Source organism: Chanos chanos, chromosome 1 (assembly GCF_902362185.1).
Source record: "Chanos chanos chromosome 1, fChaCha1.1, whole genome shotgun sequence".
In the NCBI taxonomy this organism is placed as follows: domain Eukaryota; kingdom Metazoa; phylum Chordata; class Actinopteri; order Gonorynchiformes; family Chanidae; genus Chanos; species Chanos chanos.
In genome coordinates this window covers 23,483,350-23,511,044 of record NC_044495.1, presented here as the reverse complement: position 1 = coordinate 23,511,044, position 27,695 = coordinate 23,483,350, and the positions used below count along the sequence as shown (strand labels likewise).

The 27,695-nt window shown below is 41.9% G+C and overlaps 2 protein-coding genes across 3 annotated transcripts; both read left to right on the top strand.

Moving 5' to 3' along the window:
• Positions 1–1,408: 1,408 nt before the first annotated feature.
• On the top strand, positions 1,409–17,638 carry kdm5a (lysine demethylase 5A). 2 transcript variants are annotated; one of them, XM_030787759.1, is made up of 27 exons: positions 1,409–1,841; positions 2,500–2,577; positions 3,023–3,145; positions 3,364–3,534; positions 4,193–4,396; positions 4,934–5,012; positions 5,739–5,830; positions 6,089–6,247; positions 6,469–6,588; positions 6,879–7,037; positions 7,177–7,358; positions 7,641–7,803; positions 8,042–8,161; positions 8,287–8,481; positions 8,818–8,999; positions 10,134–10,258; positions 10,429–10,579; positions 11,182–11,296; positions 11,530–11,885; positions 12,526–12,664; positions 12,846–13,025; positions 13,249–13,968; positions 14,060–14,188; positions 14,349–14,493; positions 14,739–14,959; positions 15,195–15,632; positions 16,676–17,638. In XM_030787759.1, the coding sequence occupies exons 1-27, from the start codon at positions 1,695–1,697 to the stop codon at positions 16,919–16,921; spliced, it is 5,139 nt and encodes a 1,712-aa protein (XP_030643619.1). In that variant the 5' UTR covers positions 1,409–1,694; the 3' UTR covers positions 16,922–17,638. The 2 variants fall into 2 exon arrangements, with proteins under 2 accessions (XP_030643619.1, XP_030643612.1); XM_030787752.1 differs by having other exon boundaries at positions 11,179–11,296.
• A 2,752-nt stretch (positions 17,639–20,390) lies between these two features.
• LOC115812501 (sodium- and chloride-dependent GABA transporter 2-like) lies at positions 20,391–27,404 on the top strand. Its single transcript, XM_030775016.1, has 15 exons — positions 20,391–20,397; positions 21,037–21,222; positions 22,070–22,204; positions 22,335–22,475; positions 22,569–22,656; positions 22,839–22,971; positions 23,114–23,248; positions 24,355–24,458; positions 24,597–24,721; positions 24,855–24,967; positions 25,350–25,487; positions 25,959–26,061; positions 26,434–26,534; positions 26,959–27,129; positions 27,258–27,404. Exons 1-15 carry the CDS (start codon positions 20,391–20,393, stop codon positions 27,402–27,404), a joined length of 1,827 nt encoding a protein of 608 aa, XP_030630876.1.
• The last annotated feature ends 291 nt before the right edge of the window (positions 27,405–27,695 follow it).

Genomic DNA, 27,695 nt, shown 5'->3' with positions numbered 1-27,695 from the left:
ACCAGATAGCAACAAACTGACATATATGTGGCTGAGTGGTGTGGCTGATAACTAAAGAAATTTAAGTCAAAGCGTTAAGGCTTATTGTCTGTAATTTCACAAACAGATTTTAATCTAAAGATACACTTTTATAACCTGGAGCAGAAGAAAGGCAATACGTAACGACACAGATTACTGTATACTCGAACTGAAGACACACAGACGTCTGAGCAATCTAATAAGGTATTCGGCACTACCGTATGCACTAACGTCCTGATCACCAGCTCATCTACCCGTACTACTTTCACAAATAAAACGGTGTAACAAATGGAACGATCATGAATCCGGAAGTATTACCTCTGACCTCACATCTAAATTTGATGTTATATCAATACGCTGTGGTGACATTAATGGAAACCAATCAAATTGTGGATATAACCGAACTCTCTTGGGGAAATATTATTATTAAAACATCTCAATTTGATAAGAATTACGTATTTGATAAATTGTCATATTTCCACTTCATAACAGGGACGACTAATCTAATCCTATGAAGCGGAAGGGGAATATGTGTATGGGGCTCGTGGTTCGGTCTTTGCTGGAGAGAAAATGCTTGTAAATGTTCCTGAATCGGGAGGGTTTTTCGAATGACAAAAGAAGCATCCAGTGCATTTAATTATTAGTTGACTGTCGTTGTATTTTCTGCTATGTCTTTCACCCCAGAAATGTAAAAAACTGGCTCCGACGAAGTTCCAACAACAGCAACACTGTAATCTGACCAGCTACTCCTGTAGCCAACAACGAAGCAATTAAGCTCATCATGGCTAACAGCGATGGCCAGCAGGACTAATCGAGGAACGCGAGGAGTAAAATGAATTTTGCTTGTCTGTTTGTTCAGTTTACATCGTCCTTGGGAGAATTCTTGTACTTTAAACGTGGATACGCGTGTCTACAGAATATCATACAGCGGACGAAAAGCAGCTAAAGAGAGTTTGCAAAACCCCACCGGCTAGCACTACAAGCGGAGCCTCTTAGATGTATCAGTCGAGAAGGAAGCGGGTTTACTTCAAGTAGACTCTTTAGGGGCTTTCAAGTGTCCACTGCCTACAGAGCAGCGAATAATATGGTGAAGTGATGGATTAGTTTTGGAATACAGAAGACATAATGGTTCTGTAGTCTATAAGATGTTCTGCAAAATTGACCAGACTGTCATCAAAGACTTTAGGCTTGTTAATATCGTATTCTGTTGAATCTGTATCGTGAATCCACTGCAATTCCATTTATTACTTAGTATTATTGTTTTGTTGGTGTGACCGTAATAACATTTGCTCCGTGCTTCCAGTAGCTATAGCCCTGTAGTCAGTTCATCACATCCGACCGAGTGGTGGGAGTGGACACATACTTGGCCTTCTGTTGAGATGGAAAAGGACCATGACTAATTTAAACTGAGTTTCATTCTTTTCATTCGTCTTTTGGGAAAATGATATCAGTCCGAAATTTTAATGTGGGCCGACTGATGTTGAAGCTTTTGACTGTTTGAAACCTCGATCATGGTGAAGAATGCTGAGGTACTTGAGTGTAACAGCCTTTTTATTTGGAAAAAAATAATCATGCGTGGATGACTCTCATTCGTGATATCAAGATAGCACCATTTTAAAACCCCTTTCCATTAAACAAATCTTCTACTTTTGAAAACATACTCTGGGGGTCCTATCATGTCTGTGTACACTGAATTCGTACCTCCTCCCGAGTGTCCTGTTTTTGAGCCGAGTTGGGAAGATTTTTCGGACCCATTGGGATTTATCAATAAAATTCGACCCATAGCAGAGAAAACTGGAATCTGCAAAATTCGCCCTCCAAAGGTAACGTAATTACTTAAAAAAACAACAATAAAAACGTATCTGTCTATGATATGTATGTATGTGTATATATATATATATATATATATATATATATATAGAAAGAGAGTTCAATGTCTGTAAATTAAGTAGCATTATATATATATTTTCCTTCTATACAGATAAAATTGTGTTGTTAGAGAAAAGTTTTAGTGTTTACTACTGCAGCTTGCTGCTGATGGCATTTTTAGTTGTGGGCCTTAATCCAGGACTAAACTTGTCATGAGAGCATTTTGATCTGGCTAGTGTTTTGGATGTAACAAAACGCGTTTGGTTTCCTGATACTTGTTTAGAGTGATGCCTCTCAATATGTATTTTGAACAATTGTGAAACGATTTTGTAACACAGTCGGTTAAACAAAGTTAGTTGTATTGATGCTTCCATTAATCATATGTACTGGCATTACCCCCATACAAGTCACACATAAGGAATTGATTTTCTGTTATTGTTGTTGTAGTTGTTGTGGATACTTGTTTTTTTATGTGCTGTGTACCAGATGTGGGCTTTAGATAGGATTTTAATCTATGTATTCATATTAGGCTGGTTCATAAATTTGGTCAGTAAAACCTCACATGTTCCAACAACTGATTCAAGTTTAACCACGTTGCACTTTGTTTTCAAGGACTGGCAGCCTCCTTTTGCCTGTGATGTTCGGAACTTCCGCTTCACACCTCGGGTGCAGAGGCTCAATGAACTGGAGGTAAGAACTGATAGTGATTCTCATTCTGTTATGCTCGTTGTCAATGTTTCCTTTAATTCTTAGATTTTTTTTATATAAGAGTGTATAGAAACACAGACATGTACTAATAACTAACCTGTGGTCTTTTGGATGAAGATGAAAGATGGTTTTGTTGACACAGTGTTAGTACTGAAAGAGCATGTCTCTTATATCTCTAAAACATCTTGGGGTTGAATCCTGTGAAACAGATGAGTTTGTGAATAGAACTACACCTGACTGAAGTATGAACTGTAGATAAACTTGCTGAGAAAGCTTACTACATCTAAAAAAAGTTCTTGTCAGAGTAGGGGGTGTGTGTGTGTGTGTGTGTGTGTGTGTGTGTGTGTACCTGTATGCATCCTCACTCAGCCCTTCTCCAATACAGACACAAAGTAACCCTTTTAAATCTTCCCTCCTCATACTGAAGGCACTCACAAGAGTCAAACTCAACTTTCTGGATCAAATTGCCAAGTTTTGGGAGCTGCAGGGTTCTAGGCTACGCTTTCCTCATGTGGAGAGGAAGATACTTGATCTGTATCTGCTGAGCAAGGTAAGATTTATCTCTAAATCAGTAAAATGTTCTTGCACTCATGTTCTACACATTTAACTAGTGGAAAATGTGACATGACTTGGTCCAAAAGGCAAATTACAAGGAACCTATGACATTTTCTTATTCTGTCTTAGGTCATATTATTGTCTAAATTCAGTTGTCAGTTTAAAGTAAAAAATGCAGTAACAATAATGTGTCGTCATTATTCCCTGTTGTAGATTGTGTCTGCAGAAGGAGGGTTTGTGAGGGTGTGTAAAGAGAAGAGATGGACCAAGGTGGCTAACCGCATGGGTTACCCTCCTGGAAAGGGAGTAGGCTCCCTGCTGCGTTCACACTATGAGAGGATCCTTTACCCCTATGAACTGTTCCAGTCGGGAGCCACACTTTCTGTAAGTTAATGCACTCCTACCATATATATAGTATTATATACAAATAGAGATTTCAATCCACCGACCTTTAAAGTGGTTTGATTTGCAGTGTAATTTCAGTATATGTGATGATACATGGCATTAAGAGGATCTGCACATTTTTATTTATTTATATGATTTCGGATTTTAACCCCCTTTTCTTCTCAATTTGGAATGTCCAGTTGTGCTGCTCTAAATTCTCGACCTTGAACTACCGACCTCAGTAGGCATCCTCCAGTACATGTGCTGTCACCTGTTAGTTTGCAAGCATCTCAAGGGTATCACGGTACATGTGGAGGCGCCTGTGTTTGCTTGCAGCCGTTCGCCGTGTCTGGCTCCCAGAACCAATTGTTTTCATTCCAGTGCCTGACGCCGCTGATCACAGCTTAGATTCAAACCTCCTCAGCTTTGTTAGTGGTGTAATTTCTTGTTACACCACTGAAATGCTTTAAGGATCTGATCTGCTCATTTCCAAATCGTAGTAGAATATCACTAATTATAATGAACCTGCAAATATAGTCCGTTTTAAATAATTCTCAAAAATGATCATCTCTGTGTGCTACAATTTATTTTGATTATCGCATCCTGTATGACTTTCATAATGTCTTAAAATATGTGTGTTTCTCTTTCATCCTTTCAGGGCGTTCACAGGCTCTATGAAGAAGGGGAAGAAGCAGAGGAGCCAGATGAAGGCATTGAAGGGGGTGTTGAGGATGAGGAGGCAGATGAAGAGGAAGAGAAGGAGAGAGAAAAGGAAACGAGGGAAAGGGACAGTCTCCATGACAGGCAGCAGATCAAGGATCACCCCATGCCTGAGAGAAGATCACGGCGACTTAAATCTGAGGTACATTTGTAAACGAGGTTGGAAGACGTCATGGACCTGTTTATAAATTGCACACCTCATATAACATTTGCATTTACGTTCCAGGTAGTGCCAGACATCGGCTAAACGATGAACATGTGTTAGTCTGTACTACCATTCTACCAAATGATGACAGTAAAAATGTAGCATCCCTTTCCACTGTATTGTAATTCTTAGCTTAATTTTTGCTTGACATTTGTAGATTATACCTCTTCAGGGAAACAGCGGTGCATGGTTACATCAGTGCAAGTGTTTGGTTACATTAGTGAACATGAAATTTGGAATTTCCTCTCTTTGATTATTTTTCCTCATAATTATAGACAGAGTTTCCTCCCACAGCTCAGTCAGTCAGAACAGGGCAAATCCTAAATTTCCAGCTGCAAAACAGACACCATGAGGAGAGCTGATGTTTGTCATTCCATCAGTTTCCTTCTTTTTCGGAAACTGCTGGAATGACAAACATCATATCTCCACAGGAGATGATCCTTGTGTTGTAATGCTGTTGTTTCTGTTCTTCAGAGAGAGAACAAAGAGCCTAAAGGTCTACAGATCTTCGGCAGCAGTCCTAAGATGGTGGGTCTGGAGATTGTGCCAGCTGGTAAGACTTTTTTCATTCACAGACATTCGTGTTTGTTTGTTCTATTAAAAACAGGTGCTGCTATGTAGAGATTTATAAGGCTAGGTTCACACTGTCAGTCCAAATCCGATTTTTTGCATATCGGATCAGAATCCGATCTTCCTGATTGACTTTTTGCATTATCTATAGCATGTGATCAGATCCGATCTGTGTGTCCGTGTGGCAGTCCTCATTTTTGGTTTTATCCGTATTGGTTAGTAATATTGGTTAGCATTGGTTAGTAATGACATTGCGGCGAGAAGTAGAAGTACTTGATATAAACAAACCAGAGTGGAGAGTACTGAAATGGGCTTGCTGATTTACAATGTGGCAGTGTGGAGCTGCGGCGCAAGTTTGATCAAAATAACGAGACAGCGTCAGAGATGGAGGAGGCTTGCCGTTCTTTTTTTGTGCAGCCGTCACCGCCGGTATCACTGTCCAACGACCTACAACCGCTCATCAATGGCTCCCTCTGCCACCAAACTAGCATGTTTCCTGTACATGTGATGTACATGAGAACTTTACATGGCGTGAAAAGTTAAAAACAGATCTCATGTGATTTTGGGCTGTTCAGACTTGCTGCATGTGATCGGATTCCTATCGGATATGCACGTAAATCGGATTTGGACTGACTGTGTGAACATAACTGTTATTGCCTAATTGTTATGAGAGATGCTAAAGGTTGAAATGTGCTTTTCTTGTTCAAAGATGATGGATTCATCAAGAAGCAACGACATCTCAAAGCTCAGGCATTTGCAATAAAGATGCGGCCACGCAAAGAGACATTGGAGGTCAATTTTGTGAGTATCTTTGAGCTGCTCTTTGTACATGTTTGTCAAGTTATGTGATGTTTTAGGCGTTTAAGGTTTTGGGTTGTTTTAAGTATTTGTTTGTATGAATTTATAAAATCTGAATGCATTGTAAATTGGTATGAGACTTTATTGAACAGTATGTTTGACACACACATTCTTAGTCCTTTTCCGAATTGTGTTGGCTAACATGATATGAAGTGTCTGTGTTGTTTTTCGTAGTATTTCTGACTCACATTCATGTCACAGATTGACCTATACATGTGTATGGCATGTGGGCGGGGCGACGAGGAAGACCGTCTGCTTCTGTGTGACGGATGCGATGACAGCTACCACACCTTCTGTCTGATCCCACCCCTTCAGGATGTCCCGAAGGGTGACTGGCGTTGCCCCAAGTGTGTCGCAGAGGTATTCAAACCTGTTTTCTATATCGCAGCATATTTCTGTTGGTTATAGACACACAACTTATTCTGTTCAGTATCACCCTGACTAAAGATTGAGATATGAGAGTGGGTGTGTGCGTGTGTTTAAGAGATCATGTACATAGTTTGTATTAAAAATACTAAATACACAAGTGGTTTGCAGGGTGTGATGTTTGAACATGTAGATTGAGCCCTTATGTTCCACAGGAGTGTAGCAAGCCTCGGGAGGCGTTTGGCTTTGAGCAGGCCGTGCGAGAATACACCCTCCAGAGTTTTGGCGAGATGGCAGATCACTTCAAGTCAGACTACTTCAACATGCCAGTGCACGTAAGAGTTGTGCTCGCATATTGCGTGATTTTGTAGTAAGTTACCGCGGAATGTGGACCAAACGGAGATCCAAGCTCATTGTTATCACCTGCTCTCACGTTGTTGCGTGTCTGTTTGGAATTTAAGGTCGTAAAGAATTCAAATGATCCATAGTTACTTGTCTTGAAACCAGCAGACATGCAGTCAGTCTTGACGACCAGTGAGGCCGAAAACAGAAAAACGTCAAACGCGGTGAAATAACTCTGAGGCACTGCTGCAGTGCTCATTGCACCTGTCTCTGTTTGACTCAGATGGTACCCACTGAACTGGTGGAGAAGGAGTTCTGGAGACTAGTGAGCAGCATTGAGGAGGATGTTATCGTAGAATATGGGGCTGATATCAGCTCTAAGGATGTGGGCAGTGGTTTCCCAGTAAGAGATGGCAAGAGGAGGCTGTTGGGGGATGAGGAGGTAAAGCCATAGATTTTGTCTCATGAATTTGTGTCTTGTGAAAACTCAGGTTCAAGAACATGTTTTTCATGTGATTGTCTATTTTCATAAAATTGCGTAACATGAGTGGTCAGAATAAACAACCCCTCCATCTTTGAAGGATTATGCCAACTCAGGTTGGAACCTGAATAACATGCCAGTCCTGGAGCAGTCTGTTCTCACTCACATTAATGTGGACATCTCTGGCATGAAAGTGCCCTGGCTCTATGTGGGAATGTGCTTCTCCTCTTTCTGCTGGCACATAGAGGACCACTGGAGCTACTCCATCAATTATCTGCACTGGTGAGTCAGCACACTCTGTGCAGATGCAACCGGCTACCCAAGGCTGTACTGTTTGACAGACATTAACAGTTACGTGTTACATTTAGTCAAGATCCTTGGTTTCCCGTTACTGACTTTTTGACTGCTTTTTTGACAATTAAACCTTTACCCTGTTGGCACAGTACCCTGAGTGTCTACAAAATGCTGTTTTAGCTGTTGATTTTAATGCTGTGTGCCAAGTGCAAGGGTAAGTGCAGGGGTATTTCTAAGTAGTGTTTACATAGTAATTAATGTCTTGATTAGGGGTGAGCCCAAGACATGGTATGGTGTCCCAGCACATGCAGCAGAGCAGCTTGAAGCAGTGATGAAAAAACTGGCCCCTGAGCTGTTTGACTCCCAGCCTGACCTGCTCCACCAGCTGGTCACCATCATGAATCCCAATGTGCTCATGGAGCACGGTGTGCCGGTACGTCCCCTCTCTCTCTCTCTGTGTGTGTGTGTGTGTGTGCGCAGACATGGACATGGTTTATGTTTGTGTAAATGTTTGTCTCTGGCCCATGTTTTAGGACTGCACTTAGCTGACTCATGTCTTCTTTTGGCATGAAATGTAGCCTATTCTGTGCACTTACCAACAGTGGCTTCCAAAGACTGATATCGTTAGTATTGGCTTCAGTGTCATTCATCAGCATCCATTTGTTTCTCAGGTGTTCCGGACCAATCAGTGCGCTGGAGAGTTTGTAGTGACTTTCCCAAGGGCCTATCACAGTGGTTTCAACCAAGGCTACAACTTTGCTGAAGCAGTCAACTTCTGTACTGCAGACTGGGTATGTACAGATTCATCAATCTGTTTCTTGTGTGTTTGACCCATGCAGACCGCCCGTTTGAAGTGAATAAGCTGTGTAAACAGATGTTATTCTGTACTCATTGTAACTGCTTTGGTTGTCACTAGCTGCCTATGGGTCGTCAGTGTGTGGCCCACTACCGTCGACTGCACCGCTACTGTGTCTTCTCCCATGAGGAACTGCTGTGTAAGATGGCGGCTGATCCCGAGAGCCTGGATGTGGAGCTGGCAGCTGCAGTTCACAAAGAGCTGGTGGAGATGATGGATGAGGAGACCAGGCTGAGACAGGCTGTGCAGGAGATGGTTAGAGGCTGAGCGGCAATATATCATAAAAACTTCTTCATTCATATTAATGATGAGTATACAAAAAGCGAGATTTCACTGGCTTTTTGCCAGCAGTACAGTACTATTAACAGTGGATTTCCATAAAGAATTCTACTGGGTTTTGTCCAGTTGGATCCTCAAAAATCTATGGTAATACACAGAAAATCTGACTTCCATATTCAACCAGTTCAGAAGGAGAGCATTTTGCAAATTTTGTCTTCATGTCTTGTTATTGTTATGTGTGTGAATGTTCAGCACACATCTCAGTATGGTCTGTGCAGCTTTACTGATGTGTGTTCCTCTCTCTTCCTACAGGGGGTGTTGTCCTCTGAGCAGGAGGTCTTTGAGTTGGTGCCTGATGACGAGAGACAGTGCTACAGGTGTAAGACGACTTGTTTCCTCTCTGCCCTGACGTGCTCCTGTAGTCCTGAGCGCCTGGTGTGTCTGCATCACACCGCAGAACTCTGTGACTGCCCTCTCGGCAACAAGTGCCTCAGGTGAGAACCGACACCTCCTCTAAACAGGATCTGAGAGGAGAACGCTTTCAGTGGGCCTGCTCATCGATCCTGCCTCATCCTTCCAAAAGGCATTCCCTTATTTAGTGTGTTGGTGATGGTGGAAAATCCTTCCTCGGGCACCGCTCCAGGATCTCCCATCAAACCATTCAGTGAACGCCTGTGTCCCTGAAGATACTGATGTTGGGATGTTGTTTTCCTCCAAGAGAACATTTACCGTTAGGATAGAAAGGCTTTGGGATCTCTCGGCTTTTGTGTATATTTGTGTTCTCTCAGCCCTTTAAGGGGGTTAGTTGCACCTAAACCCTGCCAGGAAAATACACCCAACAGCTGGTCCAGTAAAATATTCTGTACAGTAATAGTAATGTTACTTATATGTAGTAGTAATATAAGTATGATAGTTATAGTAGTATATAATAGTAATATGATTTAAAACCCTCTAATACTTTTAGACGTACTGATAAGTGTAATAATGAGTTTAATGTGCTGCAGCTCATATCTGCCTCTGGGAAGTTCTCCATGGACTGTTGTTGCTGAAACCACCTGCTTGTACCCGAGATTGTTGACTGACTCAGAGTTACTTTTCTGTTTACTCATGTGTACACTAGTACATGGAAACCTGGTCAAGGACAATGCACTCTTGACTAGGTCAGATCCTAGTTTATGTGTTTTTTTTCCCCTTAGTCTTCCATGGAAAACTGACTTTAGTCATTGAATTCTTTTCCTCTAGCTGAGGTAGCCAAAAGTAATGGGTCCATGGTCCTGTCCAACGTTCTAATACTTGACCCAAAACATATTGTAACTGATTAATTGATTAAGCCCACCTATGTGAGCCCACTTTCAGTGTACTTGAAATGTACTTTGTATCCATCAATTACGGACGTGTTTCCTTTGCTTTTTCATTACCTGAGTGTTGCAACAGTATCTGGGAATGACCTGACCTAGCTTTTGATTTTGAATTGAGCAGCATGGCAAGTTAATGTGCTGTGCGCCATTTCCGTTTGTCATGGGTCTGTACTTTAGTGCTGAAGGGATTAGTTGCTTTTGAACATGTTTATGGTGAGTATAATATGCTATCCTGCACAGATGACAGACTTTTGTTGTTTGGTGTTTTAGGTACAGATATGATCAGGAGGAGTTCCCTGCCATGCTGTATGGGGTGAAGTCCCGAGCACAGTCCTATGACACATGGGCCAAGAGAGTCACTGAGGCACTAGGAGCAGATCATAAAAACAAGAAAGGTCAGACATGGTGGTATGAGCGTATATATATGGTTTTTTTCTCAGCATGCTCTTTCTCTCTCTCTCTCTCGCTCTCTCTCTCTCGCTCTCACTCTCTCTCTCTCTCGCTCTCTCTTTCTCTCACACACCTCTCTTTTTTCTTTTGCTCATTGTGTCTTTTGAACCATCAGATCTGATTGAACTGAAGGTGTTGTTGGAGGATGCTGAGGACAGGAAATACCCCGAGAACAATCTGCTCCGTCGACTGAGAGAAACGGTGAAGGAAGCAGACACATGCTCTTCTGTGGCCCAGTTACTGCTCAGTCACAAGCAGAGGCACAGGTCAGTGCTCAGTGTCTGTAGCAGTATCTGTCTGTCTTTATCAGTGTTCTCCATTAATACAACCTGTCAATTAATACAGCCATACATTTATCTCGATTATCGTACAATGTGGGTCCACAGTTATTGTTTTGAACAGGGAGGAAGTGTTTCAGTCAGGGTGACTTTAAATAACAAGCATGCTGTAGAAGTGTCACAATGATTACCTTGCTGGTGATTACCAGGCAGCGTGTTGCCCAACACAGTAGGATGTGGTCTGCCGTGCAATACAGACGTTTGTTTCTTGTCTGTCTGTGTACTCTGCTGATTGCTAATCTTTCTTTTCATTTGCAGAGCTGTTGGTATCTTATTTTTTTAAGGTCATTTTATTGAGTTACTTCCATTCTTAAGACTTTCAGCATAAGAATGGGAGTTTTTTTTTGTTTGTTTAGGAGTGTTAAACTTTTAACCTGTACTACTTTTCTCCTGGAATAGACCTAAGCCTCTGTCTAAATTTTGATAACCATTTAGAACTTCAGAGGTTGGGTCAAGACTTATCTGTGTGTTTTAAAATTAATAAGCTTATTGTGAATGTTTTTTTTTTTTATTGGATGGATATAAAGCAGGCAACGCCCCGAGAGCAGCCGCACACGCAGCAAATTGACAGTGGAGGAGCTGAAGGCCTTTGTGGAGCAACTGTTCGCTCTGCCCTGTGTCATCAGCCAGGCTCGGCAGGTCAAAGTGAGTTTCCATGGTAACACACAGCACCCGACAGCTGTCCTGGGATCAGCTTTCCCGACCTCATAGCTAATTATATCTATTATGAGTTTGGCGAGGCAGACATACAAGCTCAGACTTCAAAAAACAAACAGCCTCACAGTTGAGCAATGTTAGCATTTCTCAGCTCTGTTGTGAAAGATGCAACCAAAAATATTCATCCACCACCTGTTATCAACCTCTCTACTTTCTTGCAGGAGCTGTTGGAGAATGTGGAGGACTTCCACGAACGTGCCCAGGTGGCTCTAGCTGATGAGACACCAGACTCGTCTAAGCTGCAGGCACTGCTGGACCTGGGCGCGGGACTGGACGTGGAGCTGCCGGAGCTTCCGCGGCTGAAGCAGGAGCTGCAGCAGGCGCGCTGGCTGGACGAGGTGCGAATGACGCTGGCCGAGCCGCAGCGTGTAACTCTAGAGCTGATGAAGAGGCTGATTGACTCAGGCGTCGGCCTGGCGCCGCACCACGCTGTGGAGAAGGCCATGGCTGAGCTGCAGGAGATCCTCACTGTGTCAGAGCGCTGGGAGGACAAAGCACGAGCCTGTCTGCAGGCCAGGTACAGACCTGCTCTTCATTGTTTTTAAGCTTAGCACCTGATCAGGGCTCTAAAATAAGATTCACTGGTGGTTGGTTAACTTAAGGTTTGATATAAAAAGAAATCCTGGTTTATCACCTTTGTGCTATGCTGCTTCAGAATGTGACTGTGCTTCAAGACTGCCTCATGTCCCTGAAAAAGCATTTTGCAACCTGAACACAGTGCTCTGTGTCATAAAATACATTTCTTCTCCACTTCTTAACTCACTAAAACTGGTCAGACTCACAGTTGTCAAGTCAAACAATTCTCATGTTAGGCTGGTCTAGAGGCAGAGCATGCTAATTTGACTTTGACTTATGTTGGATAAATAAGAAGTACTATGTTGTAGCCCAGCTGATGGTTTGGTTACGTTTAGTACTGTCTTCACAGAGCACTTCCAGGGTAAAGTTCGTTGTAAGTAAATGCTGCATGCACATGTCCATTTGAAATATCAGAAACAGGCTGTTGTTTCTCAAGGCCTGTGACAGTTTTCACTGGCTTATTACAGCAGCTGTATCACACCTTTTGTCTGTGTTGAAATGCATCACACATGTTTAGCTCTGACACATATCTGTACTAGAGGTTCTTACACTCTTATTATTAACTGTCTTCATTTCCTCAGACCTCGCCACAGTATGGTCACTCTTGAAAGCATTGTTATGGAGGCAAAGAACATCCCTGCCTACCTGCCCAACGTTATAGCGCTCAGGGAGGCACTGCAGAAAGCCAAGGACTGGACGGCCAGAGTAGAAGCCATACAGGTACCTCAGTCTGTGATGATGCTGATTGTAATGACACATGGCAGTAAGAATAGTCGTGTCACACTTCGTTGGTGAAATGTGTTTAACTGAACTCAACCTGGAGCCCTCTTATCACTACACTTGAAAATTTGGCTCTTGTGGATGTTTGCATTGATGACCTGTGGATCCTGTCCTCTGACAGAACGGTAGCAACTATGCCTACCTACAGCAGCTGGAGACGCTGCTGGCCAGGGGCCGCTCCATTCCCGTGCGTCTGGATCAGCTGCCTCAAGTGGAATCCCAGGTGGCATCCGCCCGAGCCTGGAGGGAGAGGACAGCTCGCACGTTTCTCAAGAAGAATTCCACTTACACCCTGCTTCAGGTAAGACTGTGTAATTTGTGAACTTTTGTACTCTCCATGCTGATTTTGTTGTCTTAAAGAAGTTTGTCCTCAGTACCATCTTGTGCCCACTCAGTGGAAATGATTGGTTGGGCTTTCTGTTGAAAACGAAATGACCTGTCTGTTAGCACGGACAAGTCTTAACTCATGCAGCTCAGCTGGCTTCGCACGAAAGTGTACTATGCAGGCTTTTGTCTGTTTTCAGGTCTTGAGCCCACGTGTTGACATTGGTGTGTATGGAAACAGTAAGAGTAAGCGTAAGAGGGCTAAAGAACTGCTGGAGAATGAGCGAGGGCTGGATCTGGAGGGGTTGAGTGACATGGAGGAGAGCATGGAGGACGCCCATGATCCTGCCAGCGTGGTGGCTGCTTTCAAGGCAAAGGAACAGAAGGAGGTCGAGGCAATGCACTCGCTTCGTGCGGCTAATCTGGCTAAGATGGCCATGGCTGACCGTATCGAGGAGGTCAAGTTCTGCCTGTGCCGCAAGACGGCCAGCGGCTTCATGCTGCAGTGTGAGCTCTGCAAGGACTGGTTTCATGGCGCCTGCGTGCCGCTGCCCAAGACGGGTTCCCAAAAGAAGTTGGTTGCCGGGTGGTGGCACAGCAGTAACAAAGAGTCCAAATTCCTGTGCCCGCTGTGCCAGCGATCGCGGCGCCCACGCCTGGAGACAATCCTCTCTCTGCTGGTGTCTCTGCAGAAGCTTCCGGTGCGGCTGCCGGAGGGCGAGGCGCTACAGTGCCTGACAGAACGGGCCATGAGCTGGCAGGATCGCGCCCGACAGGCCCTGGCCACAGACGAGCTCTCCTCCGCCCTGGCCAAACTCTCTGTTCTCAGTCAGCGCATGGTGGAGCTGGCCGCCCGCGAAAAAACAGAGAAGATCATCAACGCCGAACTGCAGAAGGCAGCTGCCAATCCTGACTTGCAGGTGAGACTTTACTGGCCTGAAGATGGGACTTTTATTTCTTGTGTTACAGTCTGTTACCACCTGGTATTTACTTGTCCTGTTGCTGTCTTAGGGTCACATCCAGACATTCCAGCAGGCTGGCTTTAGCAGAACCACATCACCACGGCAGTCTGTGGACTATGACGATGAGGAGACAGACTCAGATGAGGACATCAGGGAGACGTATGGCTACGATATTAAGGTAGAGAGACCCGTATGTCATGTAGCTCAGGAAAGACCTTTTTTTTTTAAGAACCAGTTCAGGTAATTCAAATTCATATGAACATCTGATGATTTTGAGGATCAATGACAACTGCTATCTAATTTTTTTTTTCCAATTTTAATCTTTTGTCATCTATCAGGATTCAGGGGAGGTGAAGCCCTACCTGTTCTGTGATGAAGAAATCCCTGTGAAGTCAGAGGAAGTTGTTAGTCATATGTGGCCAGCCACTCCGTCCTTCTGTGCAGAGCATGCCTACTCCTCTGCCTCCAAGACCTGCCCACAGAGTAAGGCCCCCATGTACAATATCTCTGTCAGTCAGGGATCAAGCGTGTACCATAGCTAAGTAGCTAGTGCCTTGAGGAACTGGCTGTGAATGGAGAATATCCAAGGACATGTTATTCTTTGTTTGACGACTAGGTTTATCAAGGACCGGGTTTAATTACCATTTACTTAAACTGACTCCGGCGCACCTTTGTTTTTAGTATGCCTCACAGCCACTCTCAGCCACTTCCTTCCTGTGTCTCCTCAGATCCGGCAACCCCACGGAAACAGCCACGGAAGACCCCCTTGGTGCCTCGCAGCCTAGAGCCACCTGTGTTGGAGCTGTCTCCCTCAGCCAAGGCCCAGCTGGAGGAACTGATGATGGTAGGCGATCTTTTGGAGGTGTCTCTGGACGAGACCCAGCACATCTGGAGGATCCTGCAGGCTACACATCCCCCCTCCGAGGAGAGGTTCCTTCAAGTCATGGAGGTGGGTGGCCTGTGTTTTGTTTGCATCTGCATCAGAGCTGTCGCAGGAAGCCAGCTGACTACGTCCATATACTGTCTCAGACCTATGTGTTTCATAAATGAAATAAAGTGAATAACTGATGGATAGGAATTATTATGTTTGTGCTTCTATGGGTCATACAGTTTCTTCTCTGTTCCTTTTTTGTGTTCTCATCAAATCTTCCCTTTTCTCTCCGTCTCTCTGTTACTCCTTTCAGCCGGAGGAGGCTCTACTGGAGAAGCCAATGAAGCTGAAGGTAAAGGACTCCGAAAAGAAGCGCAAGAGGAAACTGGAACGGGTTGAGCAGCAGCTGCTGCTAGCTGCCACGGGCGTGGAGGGCCGGCCCAAATCAAAGGAGCTGAAGAGGGCAGTGGATGGAGGGGTCAAGTCCAAGAAGAAAAAACTCAAGCTCAACCCCGATAAAGCCCGTGAGCTGAAACAGCTCGCCAAGAGACTAGCCAAAGAAGAGAAGGAGAGGAAAAGGAAGGAGAAGGCAGCTGCTAAAGCAGAGTTGGTCAAGGATGGGTTAGAGAAAAAGAGAGAGAAGAAGATTCTGGACATTCCCTCTAAGTATGACTGGTCTGGAGCAGAGGACTCCAATGACGAGAACGCTGTGTGTGCAGCCAAGAACTGCCAGCGTCCCTGCAAGGATAAGGTGAGTAAATCCCACTGCATATGAAAGTACATCATGAATACGTAATTTAAAATAAGTCATGAGTTAGGTCTTGGTTTTGTCTCCTAGCAACATTAAAACTAGAGCATGATCAGGCCTTGTGAAGAGTTTTGGGCTACTTTATCTACTTTCTACTTTATCAGATGCACATTACTGAAAATATCTGAGGTTTTAGTTATTGTTTTTTAAACCAGCAGTGATTTATAACATGTTTCTGTCATGGCTCTAGTGCAGGCGGTCTAATTCAGTGAGAGTGTTTCATAAGGAAAGCGTTTCCTCTCTATGTGAGACTGACGTAGACGTCTATCACTGTCTTTGCCTTGTCATGAATCTCTGATCTTTCTTGTCTTCATGTTTCCTGGAAAACCTCTGCCTATGTAATTATTGATTGAGCAAGCTTTGGTACCTGAGTTGTAGTAATTTATTATTATTGCTCACAATTTTGTGTTTCCCTTCTTCACGTTCCAAAAACTGGAATGTTTGGCTGCCAGGCGATCATGTGCCAGGTGTATTAAAAATATTGATAAATTCAGTATTGAGTGTGTTTTTGAACATTGGCTTTGGAAGGATCATCATGGAAACTTAATGAATATCAACAGCTGATAACAGCACTGGAACACCTTAAGGAGAGTTACACATAACGTATTAACTGGATGGGCAATGTCGTGTTCTGAGTTCTTTTACATGAGTTTCTTGGTTAAAGTGTAATCTGCTTCATGTAAAGCAAGTATTCCTCAACATGGGTTTTTGTATCTTTTGATCTTTTTCTCCATGTAATGTCAAACATATATACTGTGTAATTTGGATTCTGCATAACAGACACTGTTTCTGATGTTTTGTCATAGCAGAAGCTCAGACGACGCTTTATTGACAGCTCCGCAATGCGTGGGCTTCTCTCTGAACTCTTCTCTCTCCATGAAATGAATAGAACTCCTCCAGTTGCTGTCCAGCTTTGTGCTGTTAAGTCAGTTATTTTTTATGATTCAGTTTCTCATTCACTGTCTGTCTCTCTGCATCTCTTTCAGGTGGATTGGGTGCAGTGTGATGGTGGTTGTGATGAGTGGTTTCATCAGGTATGCGTGGGTGTATCATGCGAGATGGCGGAGAACGAGGACTACATTTGTTCTGCGTGTTCTCGGAAGAACGCAGCGCTGGCTGGGGGAGGAGTTGGCATCAAAGTTGGCATGGAGAGCGTAGTACTGACACCACCGGTGTGCGGCAATCAAACTCTCCCTGCCATCACTCAACAGGACTCACAAGAGAGCAGCTAGCGCAGGGTCCAGCCACCGACACCCCACGCCAGACCTACATATGTTCTTCACAGCATCTTCAGCAGACCCTGAGCATAGCGGGACCAAAACATGGAGAAAAAGAGAGGTGTAGAAGAACGTTAAGAACTTTGAAGGGAGCCGTTTCATTTCTCTCACATCCCCGTTGAGAGAATGCCAGGATAACTGTTAGAGGCCTTGATAAGTCAGGGATGAAGAAGGGACCTACAGATGTAACTGGAGAACTTTACCCTCTCTGTATCCCTTCTTCTATCTTCTGTCATTATAGCAGTGGAGCCTCTGGGAACTTGGAGCTCTGTGATTTGTCTTCTAGTGGACTGTGATTTCTCTTGGATGTTTGGTCCAGTTTACCTACCACAGATTCCTCCTGCAAGCATACTAACCTGGGTAAAAAAAAACAAAAAAACAAAACATCTAGATTTTAAGTAGTTTGCCTCTGTCACATCCCAAAATTCACCAGTCTGTATTGAAAATGGATAAAAAAAATCAACGCAATCATGACATCTTGTGATACTCAGGCAATCGAACGGTTTGAGGTTTGCCATCAAAAAGAAAAACTGTGGAAGACTACCAGTTTCTCAGTGCTCTCTCCTCTCTCTGTCTGAACCTCCAAACCACTTACAACTCCATATGTAGGACTCACCAAATGGTTGTATGTAGTTGTTCTATTTATGATGTAAATAGGTTTTAAGCAATTAACGATTGGAATGTGGCTGTTTTTTGTTTCTCACCTTTATTAAACTATTCCTAGCCAAATGACGAAAATTGTTTGTGCTTTCTTTGAAATTCACATTTCTTTATAAATTAGGAAGTTTTTCATATTGGCTCTTTGAAGTGGATTTCCGTCAGTGTCCTTGAATTTCCTCAGGAAACCCTTGACTTCCCTTTTTGGGGGGGGGGGGGGTGAACCTGAGTTACATAAGTTTGGCCCCTCACTGTTACATGTTAATCTTAATACATAACTGTTCTTTACTACAACCTGTAAGCAAACAGTGTAATTGAGTGGAGGACCACCCACTTCTGCTTTTCCTGCATTTTTCAGCTATGTTGCCCCTGCACAACAAATTATATCACACAAACATGCTACGTGGTACACACTTAAACATGACAGCTTTCTGCATGTTTTCCTTTTCCATTTTGTTTAATTTTGCTATTATTATTATTATTATTATGTTTATTATTAGAAAAGAAGAAGAAGAACAACATCATCATCATCATTATGGTTGTCATCATTTGAATGTAGCCTAGGCTTATGATTTTGAGACCTTGCTGGATGTTTCTCTCCTTCATGAAGAGTTGATTATTTAGGCCGTGAAACTTTGATTCACCTTTCTGTTTTTGAAGTGAGGACAGGTAGAAGCAAAATATTACTATAGTATTTCTGTATCTTTGAAACAGACTCAATGCTGTTTTGTCTGGACCGCTGTAAGCAGCTGACTCAGATATCAAGAGACCTCAAGTGTCTGAAATATTTTCAAGCGTTAGATTGAGGAGTTCTAAAGTGGAATTTATTTTTGCAGTGTTGATAGTCTGTGTCTCCCTCACTCTGTCTTTCAGAAGGATTGGAGATGGTGGGTAAGATGAGTGGTTTTATCAGGTAAGTGTTAGATGGCAAAAATGACTGGCTCCTCTGAACAGTTGAGAAAATGGCAACTGTCGAAAACATGATGAAAATGAAAAGGCCCTGATGGGCTTTCCTGTAAAATGAAGGCAGGACTCAGAGATGACTATACAGCACATGCCAAAATGTTGAACTGAACCTCAGACCAGTCGTTCACAGACCCTCCTTTCAGAGGTGTCAGGGAGATACCTTTTATAATTATCTGTTCCTTTCACAATCTCAGAATGGTTGATAAAATATTAAAATCTTGAAATTGTCTTCATGTCATTTTGGAGTGTCAAGGACTGTTAGGGCACCAGAAGTGATGATTCTGTCAACATCTCGTCAGAACGATCAAGTACTGTGTCAGCGCAGGCATTTACACAAACATTTTTTGTAAAATGATTGGATTTTTGATATTGCATTTCATTGTGAGTCGGATTGATAGTCTTGTGACCAGGGTCAAGTGACTGGACAAAGGGCAAAGGAGATCTAGTCAGAACTGACTTAAGCTGCCTTGGGTAGGCACTGTCTGACTAGATGAGAGGAAAGACTAACTACAAAGTAAATCAGAAATGCTGAGCATGATGTGGCAATGATGACAATATTTCACTGTTTACTCTAAATTAATACCACCAGCTTTGAAAAGTATGTCTTTTTTTTTTAGAGATAATTATCCAGTTAAATACTGTGAAGATGTAACTGATGACTAGGTCCAGTGTCAAGACCCTCCATTAAATGATAGATTTTCGGTTGGTTTGATCATTTCTCTCAGTCAAAAGTGGGCAAGTGGCATCATGTAATTCTAGTAAATCTTTAAAGGAATTTCAGTGGCCTGTGCTGGTTTGAGTAAGTCTGTGTTGTGTCTCAAAGATTTATGCATCTATTTTCTTTATGTAAACTTCTGAGCCACAGTTAATATGCAACAAATAACAGTAACAGAGTTGATCCTGTGCTGGAGATGTGGGAAGAAGAATCATTCTCTTGAGGATAAACGTTGTCACAATACTAATCAATGTTAATCAAAAACGCCTTTGAGGTAGCAGTTGCTCCACTGGGAGACTTATCTGGTTTTGACTCTGTATTAAAATGGAGAAGTTCACTTGTGTCCGACGTCCAGGTTTGTAGCAGTGCATTACTTTGTTTTTTCATCAAAGTCTTTTATTTGCCTGGACCTCTATTGTTGGCACAATGTAATCTCAGTTTACAGAGCATTTTGAAGAGGCTCTTATGTGTGAACTAGCCTGTGAAAGTTATGTATACAGTTGAGCATTCACTGTTCTCTGAAGTGATTGTGTGATTAATGAACAACCATTGCACATCGTTATTCATTTTTGCAGTAATCCTTTTGGATCTGTCGTGGTTTTTGTCTTAATTGAAAATATTATCAATAATTCATCAGTCTGGGACTGAGTGGGTATGTGCAGATTAATTCAACTGCCTTCAACAGAGACGTTAGCTCACATACTGTAGGCAGACCTTCTCATTATTGTTTGAATCAAATCAGTGATATCCATAAATGTATTATTACTGATAAACATTTGAAATGCATTTCCATGTATGGCCCATGCAGTCAGCAGAGATAACTCATGCCAGTTAAGATTGATGTGAGGTTAATCCTCATATGAAAATGTGACTAGTTAATGACTTAACTGTCACGTTCAGTGGATGCGTACTAACTGTTATGTTTTTGAAGGACAAAATTAAACTGCCTGACAGGCCTGGTGAGGTGCTGAGAGGAGGGTGGGCTAAGACGAGTCCAAACCTCCACCCCTCTCCTCACTCATGTTAAATAGTGAAAGCTGAATGTTTGACTTTCAGTAACTCACAAACAGTTTGAACAGTCTCACTATGAAAGGTAAGCTTGTGCGCTGTCATTTTTCACTGCTGTAGAAAAATTGTATAAGATGGTTAGTAACCTTGTTTTCTCAGAATATCTTTTTTGATAGCAAATGGTTTTAATGGTCCTCCTTGGCATTTTGAATGTTTTCTGAACATAACTCATAATTTTAATTCTTGTATGCTCATTTCATTTTTTGTTTTAGTTTTACAAAATGTGTTGTACAGATACAGGTTAATTGAACTTTTAACTCAGAATTCAACAGACGCCTTGGTTGTAAATGTGCTTTTTTGGTCACTCAGTCTCTTTATCAGGTGCAACATGATCTTTTTTGCTGATTATGATTAGTAAACTGTTTAATATAACGTTCTGTATAGAAGTATCACTTCAGATGGTTCCATCACTGAAGAGAACAGAATGGTTCCATCACTGATTAATACTGAACAAAAAACTAATTTTGTGAGATTTTAGCATATTCACCTCAAAATTAATATTCTAAAACTTTTTGTTTGATATTTTTTTGTTGTGATTAAAATTTTAGTCAAGCTGTAAAAGTTAAGTCAAGATGGGATTTCTGACATAAAGGATGACATACCTCTTACTGCGTAGATGTGTACATATGTGTTCAACTAAAATAATGTCTATGTTGAAATTCAGGAGACGCAGGTCTAGCAGGGCTCCCCGCTGTGAACAGTAGATCCCATGATGTTTCTGACCCTGAGAAAATACAGGAGAGGGGCCAGTGGAGCAATAAACTGGAGTTTGTGTTATCTGTAGCTGGGTCCATCATTGGACTGGGTAACATGTGGCGTTTCCCGTACCTGTGCTATAAGAATGGAGGAGGTGAGCATTACTGTAAATTTAGTCAATCTGCTATTTAGGACGATGCACGTCACTATATGGTGAAACATTTATTAATGTTTCCTTTGACATAAGGTAGTCACAGTTAAGAGAGTCAAAATGTGTTGTAAGGACATTTCTGTGTGTATTGTTAAGATGAATCCAGTTAAACCACTAGAATGACAGTGAACTAGCATCATATGAAAGGAAGAAACTAACCACTGAATGGGTTCCTCTTGAATGGTAAACAACTGGCACATACATATAAAACTTGTGTGTATTACCAGGTAAATTTTCAGAGAGGGCTATGCGAAGTCTGCAAACTGTCTGGATTTTGAAATTAAAATTGTATAATCTGAGCGTATGTAAAAAATAAATCAAATCTCTGAACCCCTGAGGTCTCAATTTCTCTTTTGCCTCTCATGCAAGTTGCATGTGACGTCCTCTTCTTAGGCCACATACGGTGACACTTCCTCTTTATAGGCAACATGACTGTTATTGTCCAGGATTGGTTTATTCTGGTCTCATATCCTGTTTTCTGGACCTCCCTCTTTGGAGACCTTATGGGGGGGTAAGGTCACAATTTGATGATCAGAGAGTGGCAGCTGTTGTTTGTGTCACTTAGCAGCTGTTCACAAGATAATGTGTAGTTCTGTTTTTTTTTTTTTTTTTTTTTATCTGATCAGTCTTTGAACATTTTCAGAACATGGGCACTTGCATTTCTAGTCGAAAAGACTATCAAATATTAATAAATGTAAGGCACTACCAACTAAAAGTGAAAAGCCCAGATCAAATATATCCTAATCTTATGTTCTTTTTTTTGTTGTTTTTTTTTAAACATGTTCATCAGGTGCCTTTCTCATTCCGTATCTGATTTTCCTGTTCACCTGTGGGGTCCCTGTATTTTTCTTGGAGACATCTTTGGGACAGTTCACAAGTGAAGGAGGCATCACTTGCTGGAGAAAAATAAGCCCCCTCTTTGAGGGTAATGCAGCCACTCTTTCATTTTGTTGTGAAAAACGGGCCATCTTAAAATATGAGTTGTAAACACTGAGCTGAGGTCAAATGGACTGAATTTTTAACATGTTCTTGTCTTTTCACTCTTGGGTATTCAGGTATAGGATATGGTACACAGGTCATTGTGGTCCTACTGAATTTTTACTATATCATAGTTCTGGCCTGGGCTATTTTCTACCTGTACTTCTCCTTCTCATGGGAACTGCCATGGTCCTCCTGCACCAACACCTGGAATACAGGTGACATGACTGAAACAGATCATGACAAGAATTGTTATCAGTGTCAACATATGTAGTACGTTTAATGATTCTGAGTGATGTTACTTTTCTTAGAAACTTGTGTGGAACTACATAGAAGAAATGATTCAGTCAACTTTACACAGCCCACCAATGCCACATCTCCTGTCATAGAGTTTTGGGAGTAAGTCTTTCCTTCCTCTACACCCAGGCCTGCTTTTTTTTTATCACACAAAAGCAGTTCCTACAAAAAGAAAAATACATCTTTGTATCTCTATGGTATTTTTAATGTTATTTTGCAATTTGAGGAGTTTTTGGTGCTCAGTAACAGACATAAACCTTTACCTTTCTGTTCATCACCTGCAGGAGAAGAGCTTTACGGCTCTCCTCAGGCATCGATAACATGGGCTCTCTCAACTGGGATTTGGCTCTCTGTCTATTGATAGCTTGGGTGTTGTGCTACTTCTGCATTTGGAAAGGTGTCAAGTCCACTGGAAAGGTGAGTGACCTGATTCATGGCACCTCCAGCCTCTTTTTTTCTCTTCTTTTTTTATTAGTGGATGATTCACAGTTACAGGCTGTCACTGGAAGATATAGTATGACTGAACAGATGTTGATCATGTTTTTTCTCTATCACCAAGGTGGTGTACTTCACTGCTACCTTTCCCTATGTCATGCTTGTGGTTCTGCTCATTCGAGGGGTTACGTTGCCGGGGGCTGCCAATGGTATTAAATTCTACTTGTATCCAGACCTGGGACGTCTAGCAGATCCTCAGGTACAGCCGAAATTCATCAGTGTTTAGTCCCTTTTTGGATTTTTTGAGCTTGTTTGAGCCTATGTCTCAAAGTCCCTCCAGATGCAGGTATCAATCCCCTCTGTTGGAAATCATAGTTTATACAGTACATGGTCCATGTGGGGCCCAGTGATAGAGACTGTAAAGAGGAGGAAGCTCCTCACTGTGTTTGAAAACACTGGGTTTGGCTCTGAGCATACTATCAGCTGCGGTTTACTAATCCAAACAGGTTTCCCTACACAACTCTGGTCAATACAGTTTCAGAACAGTTCAGAGAATCCAACTGATAAATACAATGCAAGAACATCTGGAGACAAAGGGTGGTGGAGAAGAATAGAAAATGAACCTGAAGTTTTTTCGTACCTACAAAGAAAAAAAAAAGAAAGAGAAAAGACAAACAAAACACATCACCTATCTTGATATTGATCCTGAAACTGCTTATTGACCAGTACTGTTTCAACAAGTCTGGTGGCTGTAGGAGCTGGGAACTTGGTGTAGATTGTATGTTTGTCTGCATGGTGTGTGAGCCTGTTGCCCTGCCTCCACTAGAGATCACAGACTCCACCTATCCACCAAGAACTCAACCTCCTCCTCGTAAGGGCAGGTATACCGCATCATCCTCCACCCCCCGCCCCACCATCAACCTGCACAGGTCCAGAGCTGATGGCTGTGCTTTGGGACAGGGGAGGATAAGGGGAACAGGGGTGGAAGTGTTAATCAGTGCTGAACAGCACGAGACATGTAACCACCTGGCTTACGATTGACTGCTGCTGAACTAGTGGTCCACAATCATTAAGTGACCTCAGGAAGAGGTCCCGTCACGTTTTCTGGAAAACAAAACAAACCAGACATTTGTGTTTGTATACTTTAATCAAAAGATAAATGGACCAACACCGAACTGATAAAAATGTAACATTTTGTCTCAAGAAAGTGTCTTCTTAAGAAAAATATCGTATATTTTACAATATATTTGTATATCAAATATTTGGCATGCTGTAATGAAATAATTATGAATGTTTTTTTTTTAATCGCAAGGCTGACTCTGGTTATAGGTTATAGAATACTACTATGTGTTTTTTTTATATCAGGTTTGGATGGATGCAGGGACACAAATCTTCTTCTCCTATGCCATCTGCTTAGGGTGCCTCACAGCTTTGGGGAGCTACAACAAGTATAACAACGACTGTTACAGGTGTGTGCGTGTGTCCATGTGTATGTTTATTTACTTTTAGTTACTGTTTGAACACATATGTGAACTGAACCTCACAGAGTGTAGTTGTGTGCCTGTTTATCACCCTCCCATACAATGTTTTTCTTTACTGTATTGCAGAGACTGCTTGGCCTTATGCTTTTTGAACAGCGGAACAAGCTTTGTTGCTGGATTTGCAATATTCTCTATACTGGGGTTCATGTCTTTTGAGCAGAATGTGCCCATCTCAGAAGTAGCAGAATCAGGTATGTAGAAAACAGTCACGTCAATAACACTTAGATTTAAATATGAAAGCAGGGACTGAAGGTCAAGATGATATTTTCTACCAGTGCAAAGATTCTCAGACCGATGATTGTGTTGTGATGTGTTCTGTCTCAGGACCTGGTCTCGCCTTCATAGCATATCCTCGTGCCGTGGCTATGATGCCCTTTTCCCCTCTGTGGTCCTGTTTTTTCTTCATTATGATTGTCTTACTGGGCCTGGACAGCCAGGTAAGCTTCAATCCATTCATTCCTCTTGGACTTTTCTTAACATGTCATATTGAGCCATGCTGTCTCAGAGCAATACTTCAATGAGAAGACAGCAGTAATTAAAATGGCTTAATGTAAGACTCTTATTATTGTAGCATGCAAAGCATTTACTAGCTGCTGGATGCTTTAAACTTATCTTGGATTATATAGCAACTAACAGCTTGATTGTTTTGCACACAGCTTATGTATATTTGCTTAAAAATAATGAAGTCCAGTTTGAACAGTTTAATATGATGCACTCCGAATATAGGTGGCAATTTGCAGTGAACCAAACCTTGACTAGATTTCTCTTTTGTACTGTTTGTACATACTTGATATGTTGATCTCTTTCTCTTCTGTCCAGTTTGTGTGTGTTGAGAGCTTGGTAACAGCCATTGTGGACATGTATCCTGCCGTGTTTCGCCGTAAGCATCGCAGAGAACTGTTCCTGCTGGCTGTGTCTTTAGTCTCCTTCCTGATGGGCCTAGTCATGCTAATGGAGGTAAAAGAAGTCATGTTTGAATATCATACAGCTCTTTCCAATATATGTAACGCTGTAATGCTTTTCTTGGCACCACAGTGCTCAGAAATTTTCGTACAAATTTTCTTTTGACAGGATCTTAAGTTAGTCAGTATTAGTATTAATTAGTTATTTATATGATCTGTTTTGTTGTGAGTACTTTCTAATGAGTGGTGCCATTGTTTCCCTATTGTATGAACAATGTACAAGGAATTTGATCTAGTGCTTTTTTACAGCTGTCTTTTGGTCATACAATGACTATTCAGTGTCCACCTAGACTTGGCTACATATTTAAACAAAATGTTCAGATGCACAGGACAATGTGTACTGTAGATGGACAGAGAGTAGAAACTCTGTTAATGAGTATCTGTGACATGACCTGAAGAAGTTGTTCCCGTTTAGCTGAAGGTTGCCAGGTGAGACATTAAGCATTTCTCGATGTGTACTCCATAGGGGGGAATGTATGTCTTCCAACTCTTTGACTACTATGCTGCAAGTGGCATGTGTCTTCTCTTCATGGCCATATTCGAGACAGTTTGCATCGCTTGGGCCTATGGTAAGTCAGTGACAAAATGTTACTTGTTGATCATCTGCCCCATTGTTGAAATGAATTATTTTGCTGCAATAAAAAGAATTTGTCATGTTTTCTGAGTGCAGCACAACAAACTTGATTCATCTCATCACGTACTTAAAGAGCTTTTTTAATTTAACTCGCTTATCCTGCACAGAGCAGCAATGTGTTGATGCACAGTACTGTAATCTGAGAATATTGATTGATTTACTGTAGGCATACTCAGCATGGAGAATTACAATAAGCATTTAATAATATTGTTGAAAAGGACAACAAAACTATCAGGATATGGCCAGATTAGTGTGTAATTTTGTTCTGGGTTAATTCCTTCATGAACAGTCCTGTTTCTGTTTTTAGGTGCTGATCGCTTCTATGATGATATTGAGGATATGATTGGCTATCGTCCAGGACCTGCTATCAAATACTGCTGGCTATATATCACCCCAGTTACCTGCATTGTGAGTTATATAAAACCATTTAGAATACAATTATATGTAACTGATCTGGATCCTTCTTGTAATGTTATATATTTTTTCAAGACTGATTGTGAGAGCTCCTCAAAGAACTCTCTTCCTTTGTCACAGAAAACTTTTCCTTAAGTAATCTCACTCTTCAAGTTTTTCAGGAATCATTAGCTTCCCTGTTTTACATAGCTTTCTGAAGTTCAAGACAGTTTTTTCTATCTGGATCTGAAGTTTTATGTAATACAATGTACATTTCTAAACGTTACTGTTTTTTTGCCATTCATTGAAATCAGTTTAAAATCACTTATTTTACCATTCTGTAACTGCCACAAGAATTTTTTAGCTGACTAAAAACATGTGCTGTGTATTAGTGAGGTCCATGCTGAACTTCTTTATTGCTTTCTTTTGTTCTCTGTAGGGGACCTTTGCTTTCTCTCTTATCAAATACACTCCTCTCAAATACAACAATGTATATGTGTATCCTTGGTGGGGTTATATGGTGGGCTGGCTGCTGGCTCTGGCCTCCATGATTTGTATCCCACTTTGGATGGTTTTCAAAATCAGCACCACGGAAGGAACACTGAGAGAAGTATAGTTACACTCTTGCAGTTTGATTGTATAATTGTTCATCACACATGACTGTCTTACTGTGTTTTGAGTTGGGGTTATTCCACAATTAAGAAATCTCTCTCATGTAGTTTTTTTTCTCCTTTCTAGCGAATTAAAATCCTTGTCAGACCATCCTCTGATTTACCCAAAACAAGAAAGGAACAGGAGAGACTTCTGGCTATCTTTGCCCCAGAAGAACCAGATTCTCCCAACAGAGAAGACCTCCCCACACATGAGAAAGACTCCGGGTGTTAGATTTACTCAGAGCTGTGAAGATAGAAATCTATTCCTCTCCTCACCTCACGTGGCAGTTACACAAGTGAAAACAGAGAGCACAAATGTCAGGAAAAGAAGGCGTGTACTGTTTCACATTGTTCATTTTGCCTGGACTTTAAGCAGGTGTTCAGATTTTGAAATTTACTTCGAAAAGTTCAACGCAGTCCTCGAGCCTAGGCGAGGCACAGTTGATCTACACATATCGGTTTTGTTTTTAATTGAGAAACAGCTGATTTAAAAGCAAAACAACATGAAACAAACAAACAAACA

Bases quoted from the DNA above. Each gene is read 5' to 3' on its own strand.
- kdm5a (XM_030787752.1), top strand. From the start codon at position 1,695: ATGTCTGTGTACACTGAATTCGTACCTCCTCCCGAGTGTCCTGTTTTT. The intron at 10,259-10,428 runs GTCAGACATGGT...TTGAACCATCAG, and splicing joins AGATCATAAAAACAAGAAAG to ATCTGATTGAACTGAAGGTG. The intron at 14,189-14,348 runs GTAGAGAGACCC...GTCATCTATCAG, and splicing joins CGTATGGCTACGATATTAAG to GATTCAGGGGAGGTGAAGCC.
- LOC115812501 (XM_030775016.1), top strand. The intron at 22,476-22,568 runs GTGACATGACTG...TACTTTTCTTAG, and splicing joins CACCAACACCTGGAATACAG to AAACTTGTGTGGAACTACAT. The intron at 24,968-25,349 runs GTAAGCTTCAAT...TCTTCTGTCCAG, and splicing joins TACTGGGCCTGGACAGCCAG to TTTGTGTGTGTTGAGAGCTT.